This window comes from Cricetulus griseus (genome assembly GCF_003668045.3).
Source record: "Cricetulus griseus strain 17A/GY chromosome 1 unlocalized genomic scaffold, alternate assembly CriGri-PICRH-1.0 chr1_1, whole genome shotgun sequence".
Classification (NCBI taxonomy): Eukaryota; Metazoa; Chordata; class Mammalia; order Rodentia; family Cricetidae; genus Cricetulus; species Cricetulus griseus.
This window is the reverse complement of record NW_023276807.1, coordinates 207,181,724-207,194,976: the sequence shown is the minus strand read 5'-3', so window position 1 is coordinate 207,194,976 and position 13,253 is coordinate 207,181,724. Positions and strand designations below refer to the sequence as shown.

The 13,253-nt window shown below is 43.5% G+C and overlaps 1 protein-coding gene across 1 annotated transcript in view; it reads right to left on the bottom strand.

The window, feature by feature from the left end:
* The window catches only part of Rpgrip1 (RPGR interacting protein 1), a 56,863-nt gene extending 51,926 nt beyond the window's left edge, over positions 1 to 4,937 (bottom strand). Inside the window, exons 1-3 of the mRNA XM_035453089.1 lie at positions 4,925 to 4,937; positions 4,197 to 4,310; positions 1,690 to 1,831 (exon numbers count right to left, since the gene is read on the bottom strand). Coding sequence (XP_035308980.1) covers positions 1,690 to 1,831; positions 4,197 to 4,310; positions 4,925 to 4,937 — 269 coding nt within the window. The remainder of the gene's footprint in view (positions 1 to 1,689; positions 1,832 to 4,196; positions 4,311 to 4,924) is intronic.
* Between the last annotated feature and the right edge of the window lie 8,316 nt (positions 4,938 to 13,253).

Here is a 13,253-nt window from a genome sequence, read left to right as displayed (position 1 = left end):
TTATTACAACATTTCAAAGTCTTCACACTAGCTAGCATCCTGCCCTCTACACCCCCCCAACCCCGAGGCCTGCTCCAGCTGCTCCTCCTATTTATAATTGGAATGATCACCCTGTGCTCTCTTGCTTTTCTGGAAGATAGAACTGACCGAGTCCATTCCACTTCATTTTCTCTCTGCCTTAAGACTCTTCTAGATATGTTCCTGCTCTTATTCACAATAAAAACCTCCCCTCCTTAGCAGGGGTAGGGGGTTTGGGGGAGGGAGGCACACCTTTAGTCCCAGCACTCTGAAGGCAGAGGCAGGTGGATCTCTATGGGTCCAAGGCCAGTCAGATCTACAAAGTCAAGTTCCAGGACAGGTAGGGCTGTTACACAGAGAAATCCCTGCTTCACCACCCCCCCCCCAAAAAAAAGATTAATCTGATTCAGGCTTAGTGATGTAGGCCTATAATCCCAGCACTGGATTTAACTGCTGCTGAGCCCCACCGTTGTTTAGAAATATTAAGACATGAGAAAAAGCAAGACCACTGGAGTGTGATGTCTACCTGTAATCCCAGCCTTGGGTGAAGAGGAAGGGGGCCTGCTCCAAGTTCCAGGCCAGTTAGACCAACAACAAAAAAGCCAGCTACACTATGTCACTAACGTTGGTCTTGGCTAGAAGGCCTTGACACCAGTGTATCACTTCAAAGTGTCTTAATGATGGACTTCAGATTATCCATCCTTACATCCCTTTCTCAGATTCCTGCTTAGGTGTACCCAGAGATCCACCACTGAAAGGGCATAGTCCAAGCTATGGAACATTTTGGAATTAAGGGCTTTAGCTCTGCCACTTACTAGATGTGATCATGGGCAAGTTGTGTAGGTTCTTCAGGTTTCCTTGTCCTAATAATACCCTGCCTTCACACTATGTCGTGGTTTGAAAGGAAATGGCCTCCAAAGGGAGTGGCATGATTGGGAAGTGTGGCCTTGTTAGAGGAAGTGTGTTGCTGTGGAAGTGGACTTCGAGGTCTCATATATGCTCAAGCCATGCCCTGTGCTGCAGACCACTTCCTGTTGCCTGTACAAAATGTAGACCTCTCAGCTACCTCTCCAGCACCATGCCTGCCTGCATGCCACATGTCCCACCATGATGATAATAGACTGAAAATGTAAGCCACCCCAATTAAATGTCTTCCTTCATAAGAGTTGCCATGGTCAAGTCATGGTGTAGAAACCTTAACTAAGACACACTAGTAAATGAGTCAACAGATTTAATAGTAATTCAGTTCATGTGTGTACAGAACACACAAGGTGCCTGCATGCAGTAAAGAGCCGATTGATCTTTACTTTTCAAAAGAAAACTTCCTTTTCATACCTCTAACCCCCTTGTTCTGCCAAGATTTTACCATTAACTCTGTCTCCATCTTCTCCCTTTCAGCCAAACAGGAACCTGCCGAGTTGAGTCTTTTGCTCTGTGCATTGATATGCCATCACCAGGTTACTTGGACTGCTCTGTGCTGGGTTAAATTATGAGGTGTGTGGTAGAAAAACAATAAAGCAATACTGTTTGCAAAAATATTTTTGAGCCCGGCATCCTTGATGTTTGAGTCATTTTTGGTATAGACATCTGAGGAAAATATAATCCTTTCGGTTTAGTATGTAGCCAATCTGCTGCAGACACAGCTTTTGAAAGTATAAGAACTCTGGGTACCTTTTGCTTTTATCTCGTTGCTTTGGAGGAAGTTCCTTCACCAATACGGGCTTCTCGTGAAGATGAAAGAGTCTGTAGTTCAGTTGCTTCTGGCTCATCCTGCCCACCTGTGACTGGGCCTTCACACTCTTACCTGAAGTCCCTGAAGAGAGTAGTTGGAGAATATTTTACATGTCTTGTTTCTTTATTCTATTTTATTTTGTTTGTTTTTCCAGATAGTGTTTTTCTGTGTAGCTCTGTCTATCCTGGAACTTGATCTGTAGACCAGGCTGGCCTCGAACTCAGAGATCCACCTGCCTCTGCCTCCTGAGTCTTGACAAGTGGGGGCTGGAGAAATGGCTCAGGGGTTAAGAGCACTGGCTGCTCTTCCAGAGGACCCAGGTTTAATTCCCAGCACCCACATGGCAGCTCACAACTGTCTGTAACTCCAGTTCCAGGGGACCTGAGACCATCACATAGACATACATGCAGGCAAAACACCAATGCACATAAAAATAAATAAATATTTCTTTAAAAAAGTCTTGCTGGGCGTTGGTGGCACATGCCTTTAATTCCAGCATTTGGGAGGCAGAGGCAGGCAGATCTCTATGAGCCAGCTTGGTCTACAGACCAAGTTCCAGGACAGCAGGAACTGTTGCACTAAGAAACCCTGTCTAGAGAAAAAAAAAAAAAAGTCCTATAGGCTAGCTGGGTGTAATGGCGAATGCCTTTAATTTCAGCATTTGAGAGGCAGAGGCAGGTGGATCTCTATGGTTTGAGGAAAACCTGGTCTACAGAGTGAGTTCCAGGATAGCCAGGGATACACAGAGGATTTCTATATTGAAAAACCAAACACATAGATATAGGTATATAGCTATATATCCTTAAAAATGGTGGAGGGGTGCACATGGGAAGGATGGCCCAGGATTTAACAGCACACTGCTCTTGCAGAGGACCTAAATTCTGTTACCAGAACCCATGCTGGGCAGCTCACAACAGCCTATAACTTTGAAACTAGGAATGGAACTCAGGAGGCAGGCTTTGTGGCAAGTGCCTTTGTCTGCTGAGATCTCCCTGACCCTGTCTGTTGTTTTTTGAGATAAGGTCTCACTCTGTAACAAAAGCTAGCCCTGACCTTGTAATTCTACAGTCTCTGTCTCTAAAGTACAGATGTAGCAACCGAATAGAAACTTAAAAAACTACATCAAGATGGTGTAGTGAGCCTGGTGGGGTGTTGGGGGAGGGGCCATGTCTTTAGTCCCAGCACAGTCAAGTAGATTTCTGTGAGTTCTAGGTCAGGCCAGCCATAGTAATACAGTGAGACCTTTTCTCAAAAAATAATATAAAACAAGCTAGTGGAGAGGGACTGGAAGCCCTCGCCCAGCGTGGCTACCAACAACAAACAGCATGCTTGAGAAGAGCTTCCAATATACAAATGTGGAAGACAAGAACGGGTCTTTTTGGTTTGTTTGTTTGTTTGTTTGTTTGTTTTTTAATCACCACAGAGGGAGCTTGAGTGTGGTCCAGCCATTTCCTCTTAGATTGTGCATCTCTGCTTGGTGAGCCAGAAACACTAACCACGTGGGGAAGTGACTGAAATGCCCTAGTCCATTACTGGCTTTCCTGGAGTCTAGGGAGGAGATAATTAGCTTTACATCTCCAACTTCAGGAGAGAATCTTTATTATAAGAACTCCAGGGGCACTCTGTCTCAGAGTACACGCCCAGCTCTTCTTCTCCAGGCTCCTCTTGAACTGGAGGCTGAGGCATCTAGGACCACAAGGATGGCAGGACTTCATTGGCTTCATTCACTAATAAAATCGTTTCACTTTTAAATTAACTAAAAGGAAAACAACACAATAACTTCAGTGGCTGAGGAGATGCATCAAGTCAGGAAAGTGCCAAGTGCATATCTCACAAGCCTGAGGATCTGAGAGTTCCAGAACCCACACAAAGGGTCAGGCACCACACAGGCATGTGCCTGTGACCTCAGCAGTGGCACAGACAAGTGGATACCCGAAAGCTCACAGGCAAGCTGCCTACCTTACACAGTCAGATCCCAAGCCAGTAAGTGAGCCTGTCCCAAAACAAAAGGTGGAAGGTGCCAACACCCAAGATTGTCCTTTGGCCTCTAGTGTGCACTCCCCAAATGTTCACACAAACATAGCACACAGAATCAGAATAAACTATTAAGAAAATCTACAAGACTCAGAAGTGGCTCAGTGGTTAAAAGAACTGACTGCTCTTGCCGAGGAACCGGGTTCAGTTCCCAGCACCCACATAGTGGCTCACAACCACCCACCTGTTCGAGGGGATCTGATAAGTACAATCCTGCAGGCATGTGGCGAGCACATACACTCAGGTATGTGTACATGTGCATGTCCATACAGTTAAATAAATAAGTATTTAAATAAAAAGAAATTTTCAGAAAAGGGTTGGAAGAAAACAGTTGCCACTGTAAAGACTGTCAGGGCTGTCCCACCGGGACACTCAGTGAAGACATCCACACCTCGGCACTGGGTACTCCTACCTTCCAACAGGTGAATGGAGTCATCTGTGTCTCTAACTGGCAGATCCTCTGGTATATGGTCCAGTAGATGTGTTATCACCTCAGTTATCGGACTGTAAGAGATCCTAGAGGACACTAAATAAAGGAAAAGTCTTTATGAAGTTATAACTTCAGACTGTCTTCTGCAGGTTCTTCCTAAATTGTAGTAGGAATTTTCCAATACTTTTGTGACACTAAATACTTTTGTGACACATCCTAGTTACATTTGTGATGGTGATGGTGTGGGCAACTCTAAGGCCATGCAATCAGTAATATGATATCATTTATTCAAAATTAAAATTAGGGCTGGAGAAATGGCTCAGAGGATAAGAGTACTGCCTGCTCTTCCAGAGGTCCTGAGTTCAATTCCCAGCAACCATATGGTGGCTCACAACCATCTATAATGAGATCTGGTGTCCTCTCTGGCCTTCAGGAGGTATACATGTAGGCAGAACATTGTATACATAATAAATAAATAAATAAATAAATCTTTTTTAAAAAATCAAAATTAAAATTAATTTTTTTTATTATTTTTTTTTTATTAATTTTAAGTATCTGCTCATCCTGGTAGCAAATGACCAACCCTTCTCTCTGGGAAATGGGCCTCTAAATCCTCTCCTCTTTGTTTGCAGGGGCTAACTCTTACCAATTTATATTTTATGTCCTAGTCCCCCTAGCTACTGTGATGGGACCAGACACAGAATACTGACCAATGTTAGTCATGTACTATCTCCTGGAGAGTGGGAAAAAGGCAAAGAAAGTTAAATTAAGCGAGGTATGGTGGTATAAACCTGCAATCCCATCACTTAAGAGACCAAGGCAGGAGGATTCAAAGTTTGAAGTCTGTCTGGGCAATTGAGCAAGACATTGTTAAAAAAAGAAAAACAGAGGATCTAGAGAGAAGGCTCAGAGGTTAAAAGCACTGGCTTCTCTTCCAGAGGACCTGAGTTCAATTCCCAGCAACTACATGGTGACTTACAACCATCTATAGTGAGATCTGGTGCCCTTTTCTGGTGTGGAGGCATACATATAGGCAGAATACTGTATAAATAAAAAAAATAAATCTTTTTTAAAAAGCTGGGCGGGTTAGTAGAGCATGCCTTTAATCTCAGCACTTGGGAGGCAGATCTCTGTGAGTTCGAGGCCAGCCTGGTCTACAAAGCCAGTTCCAGGACAGCCAGGGCTGTTACACAGAGAAACCCTGTCTCAGGGGAAAAAAAAAAAAAGAAGAGGGTCTGGAGAGGGTCTCCAGCCTCAACCCTCACAGGATACTTGATGTCTTGTAAGTATCTTAACTTGCATGGTTCCTGTATATCTCAAACTCAAGAAGAACTCTCATTTCTCAGATCTCTATTTCTGTCTCTATGTGTGGTATTGGCATCCTAGCAGTCCCAAAGCCTTGTGACCTCTCTTTCCCTCATCTAGTAGCATGTCCTCTGGTTTCTTCCTCAAGTAATAGTTCACAATCTCCAACGGTGTTAACTCAGGCATCTGTGTGTCTTTCCTCAACTGCCATGTCTTCCTAAAGCTCTCCCTGTTTTCCCTCTCTAATCTCTATTAGTTCTCCCTAAAGCATTCATGGCGACTTTAACCCACATGTATAATATGATGCTTAAAAGTTCCCAGGGAGTTTTCAGTAACTTTGAATGAAATCTAAACTCTCTGTCAAAGCCCATAAGACCTTGGACAAAGTGGTGCCTTTCTCCCACTCCCCCAGTCAGGCTCTGTGCCTCCTGAGTGAAGCTCACAACACACTGCAGTCCTCTCTGTGGCTCCAGTCATCACTCTCCTCAAATCTCCATGGCTCTTGAACTTCAATTGACTGCTTTTTATCTTGCTCCTTTACTGTTATTATGATTGACTGATTGATTTTTGAGACAGGTTCTCTCTCTACACAGCTCTGGCTGTCATGATACTCACTCTGTAAATGAGACTGGACTTGAACTTACAGAGATCTGCCTGCCTCTGCCTCCTGAGTGCTAGGATTAATGGCTTGTGAAGCCACAGCAGGCCTATTTTTTCTCTTGCCTTTAACTTGATTGCCTCTTTATTATCAGTCTCTAGGCATTGTTTTCTTTCTTGAGGTGGAGTTGGAGTCTAGAGATCAAACCTAGGGCTTTATTTGGGCTAGATAAATCCTCTATCACTGAAGCATATCTCCAGTTCTCACCATCTTTCTATATACCAAAAGAGCTTGCTCTGACCTTCACAGTTAAAGTGCACAGTTCCCCTATTATTGTTCTCACTCTCCTTTTTTTTTTTTTTTCCTTCTTTTTGGTGTTTCTAGACAAGGTTTCTCTGTGGCTTTGGAGTCTGTCCTGGAACTAGCTCTTGTAGACCTGGCTGGTCTCAAACTCACAGAGATCCACCTGCCTTTGCCTCCCGGAGTGTTGGGATTAAAGGTGTGCCACCACCCCCTGGCACTCACTCTGCTTATTATCCCTGTTACATTCTCTCTCTCGCTCTCTTTCTCTCTCTCTCTCTCTCTCTCTCTCTCAGTGTGTGTGTGTGTGTGTGTGTGTGTGTGTGTGTGTGTGTATTTGAGACAGGGTTTCTCTGTGTAGCCCTAGTGGTCCTGGAAGTTGTAGACAAAAGTGGCCTTGACCTCAGAGATTTGCCTGCCTCTGCCTCCTCAGTTCTGGTATTAAAGGTGTGTGCCACCATGCTCAGCTAGACCTCTATCACATCCTCCTTTTTTTTTTTTCTCCCAAGATAGGGTTTCACTGTGTAGCCCTGGCTGTCCTGGAACCCTCTTGTAGACCATGCTGGCCTTGAACTCATGCAGATCTGCCTGCCTCTGCCTCCTGAATGCCAGAATCAAAGGTACGGGCCACCACTGTCCAGCTCCTGTCACATTGTCAATACTCAGGTATCATTGTCACTTATTTATAAGTCTGTCCCCCATCTAAGAGATAAAGATTTTGAAGGAAGAGAATCAATGTAACTTGTTACATTTGCATATCCTGTATAGCTCCTGAAATGGTTCCTAGAAAACAATCGGAACCCAAAAAGAATATACCAAATAAATGAAAGAGAGAAAATGTCATGAAGGAGGCAAGTAAAAACTCTTGACTTTTTCCTATTCCTCTTGTTTTTAAACTGTATTTGTTTTCTTGAGACAAGGTCTCATTATATATCCCTAGCTGGCTTAGAATTCTCTATGTAGAACAGCCAGGCCTGTTACTCATCTATCTTTGTCTCTGGAGTGCTGGAATTAAAGGCTATCATGCCAGCTATCACGTTCGTGAAATATGGTCTGTCTATGCCCTCCCTGGGTGGGTGCACCTTCAGGAACACAAGAATGGAGATGGCTGCTGTGCTTAGGATTGGAGGACATTTAGAAAGAGACTTTTCCTCAGGCTTATTAGAGGCAGGAGGATAAATTAGAGGCCAGTCTGGCCTACACAGTGAGACACTGTTTCAAAAATGATAATTTAGCTGATTGTGGTGGTGCACCACTTTAATCCCAGCACTCAGGAGGCAGAGACAGGCGGATCTCTGTGAGTTTCAGGCCAGCCTGGTCTACAAAGTGAGTTCCAGGACAGGCTCCAAAGCTATACAGAGAAACCCTGTCTCGAAAAACAGAAAAACAACAACAACAACAACAACACAAAACCAACAACAAAATGATAATTTAGCAGAGTACAGTGGCACATGCCTTTAATCCCAGCACAGGGAGACAGAAGAAAACAGATTTCTGAGTTTGTAGCCAGTCTGTTCTACGTAGTGAGTTCCAGATAGTCAGATCTATTTAGAGAGACCCTATCCAAAAAAAACCAAACAAGAACAACAAAAAACCTGACAACAGGGGGCTGGAGAGATGGCTCAGTGGTCAAGAGCACTGGTTGCTCTTCTAGAGGACCTGAGTTTAATTCCCAGCAACCACATGGTGGCTCACAACCATATGAAATGAGAGCTGGTGCCCTCTTCTGGCCTGCAGGGATACATGGAGGCAGAACACTGTATACATAATAAATAAAATTTAAAAAACCACACACACAACAAAACCTGACAATAACAACAAAAAAGTCAAGAATCCCTCTCCTTTGAATGAAAGAACAATAGAGGTTAAAATGTGGCATTTTGTGAAAATCTGCCCTGTTATTAGGTAGGTGGGAAGCGTGGAGGGAAGCCTGGGTATACAGCACTTGCCTGTAAAGCCAGGACTGGGGAGGCAGACAGGAAGATAACCACAAACTCTAGGTTAGCTTGGTCTACATAGTGAAGTCCAGGCTAGCCAGGGGTGCAGAGCAAGACCCATCTCAGAAGAGTGAAAAACAAACAATGAGTATGGAGAAGAGACCTAGCTAGGAAGACATTGTCCTTGTTCAGCAAAACCCTGGGAAGAGGGTAGGTCTGGGGACAGAAGAATGTCATGGATCATCAGTCACCAAAGCACTTGGATGTGGAACAGACCTAAGAAAGTAACGATGCCTCAGTGGATACCTCCAAGGCTGGTGAAAAGATACAAAATGAATACACTTATTTTGCTCTTCTTAAAAGTATCCAGGAAACCGGGCGCCTTGGTGGCGCATGCCTTTAATCCCAGGGTTTCGAGAAACCCTGTCTGGAAAAACCCAAAAAGAAAAAAAAGTATCCAGGATGCTGGGCAGTGGTGGTGCTCGCCTTTAATCTCAGCATGTTAGAGGTAGAGACAGGATCTCTTGCGATTTTTTAGGCCAGCGTGGTCTACAAAGCCAGTTCCAGGACAGTGATGGCTGTTATGCGGAGAAACCCTGTCTGGAAAAACCATAAAACAAACAAAGAAACCCTGTCTTTAAAAACCAAAAAGAAAAAGAAGACGACGAAAGAAAGAAAGAAAGAAAAAGAAAAAGTATCCAGGGTAAAAGATGAAAGATTATAAATATGCATTAGCTATAAACTTACAATCTTGGCTTCTTCCAGAGAGTTCTGTGCAGTTCTTCCCTCTGGATTTCCTGCTGTGTCTAATACTCCGGTTTCTAATCCTCTTGTCCTCCTGCCCGCCCAAGGAGACACTAATCCAGGCCATTTAGCTGTTAACTCTTTGTAGATCTGTTTTTATTGTAGTGACGACTGTACTTTTTCTGGATCCATGTTGAACTTGGAGAAACAGCATTAAAAGCAGTATTTAACCCGTGAACTTCCCCACTAAAACTACAGCTGGAAAATGCATGTTTGACTTGGGGTTAATAAAAATGAGTTGGAACTGGGAAGATGACTTTTACATCTGCTGTTAATGGGCCAGGTGTAGGAGCCCATGCCTGTAATCACAGGACTGAAAGCCTGAGGCAGGAGTGGTCTGAGTTGGAGGTCAGCCAGTTTACATAGTGAGTCCGTGGCTAGTCAGGGTTACAAAGCAAGATACTTTCTTAGGGGGGAGGGGGAGGGGGGGAATCAGTCACTTAGTCACTTGAGGGTCAAGACAATGGGAAGGGAGTAAGCCCTGAGATCTCTTTGAGGAAAAATGACTCTATGGGATCAGTGTTTCTGGCTTAATCCATGGGATCCAGAGTGTTTTCAAGTAAGAGATGAATTCAGATACTTTAATATTTTCCAACTAGGGTTTAAGGTATTCTGTTTCCTCCATCTCTTGGCCTTTGTTTGTTTTTGAGACAGGGTTTCACTGTGCCACCCTGGCTGCCCAGAACCCACTATGTAAACTAGATTGAATGAACTCGAAAACATTCCAAATGCTGGGATTAATAAAGGCATGCAACAACACCTGGCTATGTTTTGCTTGTTTGTTTTTGTTTTTGTAGTTCCAGGATGGCTCACAGACCGACTTGCCCACAGTTCAATGTGATAGAGACATGTTTTTTCCTTTCTTTCTTTTTTTTTTTTTACAGTACAGTTTATTTTCTTCTATGAATGAAGACAGTCAATAGAGTGTCTATATCTACATATCTATATCTACTATATCTACATATGCAAATTGTCCTTCTGTTCATTCTCCCCTCACTCCTGACCCTCAGGCTTTCTTGGCTTTTATTTTTTTTTTTTAAATCCCAATCCCAGTTTCCCCCTCCCTCCTCTCCTCTCACTCCCCCCATACCCCCTCTCCTCCATCTGCTCCATAGAGAGAGTAAGGCCTCCCCTAGGAAGTCTACTAAATCTGTCCCATCATTTAGTTGAGGCAGGACCAAGGCACCTCTCCACCCCTCAACACCCCTATGTCTAGGCTGGGCAAGGTATCTCTCCATATAGAATGATGGGCTCCACTAAGTCAGTTTGTACATGAGTGTTAGGTCTTGGACCCACTGCCAGTGGCTTCTTATATTGTCCCAGTCACACCATTGTCACCTATATTAAGGGAATCTAGTTTGGTCTTATGCAGGTTCCCCATTTAGAGACATTTTCTTAAGTGAAGTTCTCTTTTTCCAGATGACCCTGTTTGTGTCAAGTTGAATAACAAAAAAACAAAACAAAACAAACAACAACTAGTCAGCCCAAAGTACAAACTGGAATGATAAGAAGGCAGTGATCGCTGGATGTTGGTGGCACACGCCTTTCATTCCACCACTTGGGAAGCTGAGGCAGGCAGATCTCTGTGAGTTCGAGGCCAGCCTGGTCTACAGAGCGAGTGCCAGGATAGGCTCCAAAGCTACACAAAGAAACCCTGTCTAGAAAAACAAAATAAGAGAGAGAGAGAGAGAGAGAGAGAGAGAGAGAGAGAGAGAAGGCAGTGATCTTCAGGTGGAGCAGTGGAGCTGGCAATAACAAAATATTTAAGTCTTTGAATTGGAAATAAGTCCAATGTTACAGGCATGGGTCCGAAAGGTGAGGAATTTGGGGTTGAGGGAGCAGATACTCACTGGAGGACCCAGAGGCTCTTGTGACCAAGGACAAAGAGCTGGACCAGGGATACATGGTTAGAAATTAGCCCAGCATGTACCATAATCACCATTTTTACACCATTTACACACTTCTCCCATGTGTGGGGCTTTGTTTGAGCATGCTTTGTTCATTGCATGTCACCCAGGAATGGCTTCTTTTTCCTACGTTAACTTCAATGTAGCTTTTTCCTGTCTCTATTCTTCTGTGGCATTCAGACACCATTTCCAAAACAGTTAATAATTGCTGCTATGTGGGTGATGAGATGCCTGAGAAGGCCGAGATACTTGTTGCCAAGTCTAACAATCTCAGTTCAATTCCTGGAACCCACATGGTAGAAGGAAAAAAATCAATTCCCACAAAGGAAGGAAGGAAGAAAGGAAAGAAAGAAAGAAAGAAAGAAAGAGAGAAAGAAAGAAATAAAAGGACAGTGGTGGCACACACCTTTAATCCCAGCACTCAAGGAGGAGAGGCAGGCAGTTTCTGAGTTTGAGACCAAGGGGTCTACAGAGTGAGCCCCAATACAACCAGGACTACACAGAGAAACCTGAAGGGACCAGACCCTCACTCAGTCCCCTGCTTTAGCAGCCATGACAGCCAAGGTACAGGTTTTAATGGGTTAATATGATATTAACCAGACTTCTGTGTGCTAGTCATTTGCCATCTGTATGTCCTTGTAATAAAATGTCTGTTCATAGCTTTTACCCATTTTCTACTTGGATCATTTGTTTATGTCACTGTTGAGTTTTATATAGGTCCTCTATTAGACATGTGATTGCTTAACTTTTTCATATAACTTGTGCCAAAAAAAAAGTACATTTTACCAGCTCTTTATGCATGGCCAATCCCTGACAAAAGAGATGTGGGGCTGGGAGTGCACCTCAGTCGGTAGAGCAAGAGACCCCTATTTCTGACTTGTGCCTTCCCCTTTTATAGGGAACAATAAAATCTACTCTGTTAATTAGGGTTTTCTGTGCTAAAAATTTATGTAAACTTTGTAATTTAACAGTCACCCAGGTGATAATGGTTTTAAAGACATGAAGGGATTTTATTTTTGCTATGAGTTACCCTCTTCTCTCAGCCTAGGCAGAAGGACAATCTAGCCAGCTTCTGCCAACAAACTCTGCTGCCAGACATAATTCATTTACCTTTTTGCCTTTTATTATTTTTATCACTGACAGTTTTCTTCGTTCACTGGCTCTGTAACAATGGCTTGTTTGCAGAATGCCGTGCCTTTCCAGGGCCTGGTAGGGCACACATGTCACTCAAAAATCCTGCCTGTTCCAGCTGCAGCAGATGTACATCCTTGTCACTAGCGGTTTTAAGTTACTCTGTCTCTTTAAATGCCCTGTCTGTTTGCTAAGTTAAAACCAGTTATAGTCAGGATGGAAGGCTCTGAATAAAACATCCCTTCACAATCTCTCAGTTTAAATCGAGTTCTCCAGACAGATCCTGTACTAATGTCACTGTAGTCATATTAAGTACAGAAAAATTTTATAGCAAGGATAAAACTTTATGCAGTCCCCGATATATGTTTTCAAAGGTTAAGCTTAAAACAAATAACTAAAAACAAAGTTGTCTATCCAGATTTACCTAGGCAACACCCTTAATGCTTCCGAAGATCTGCAGAATATGACATTTACTAAAAAAAAATCTTACAATATAAGGCAGAGAATCCCAGATCCTGACAGTGACCCAAAGTCTCCAAAGAAGGTTATAGGACACCTCGTTGTCTGTACAATGCTGACTAGGAGGCAGGATGCCCCAATGCACACCTGCTGCCACAACCTGGCCCAGACTGTGGACAAGCGACAGGACATTGGAGAACTGATTGTACCCCTTTTTTAGAGGGGGGGTTTGTTTTGAGACAGAGTTTCTCTGTGGCTTTGGAGGCTGTCCTGGAACTAGCTCCTGTAGACAAGGCTAGTCTCGAACTCACAGAGATCTGCCTACCTCTGCCTCCCAGGTGCTAGGAGATTGTACCCCGTTTACCTAAACAAAATAAGGTCAGTCTTTTCACATCCCTCTTACACAGAGAGAGAGAAAAAAACTCTTACCTTATAGGCGTGGCAAAGATTGATGCTGTTCTTTGATACTTTACCTGCTAATGGAGACTTGGGTATGACTAACTGTATATGGACTGGACCCTGTTGTTTTTTTGTTTTTGTTTTTTATCCAAAATGTGTTTATTGGGATGGTTCCCACTCATCCTGAATCAGATGCTTT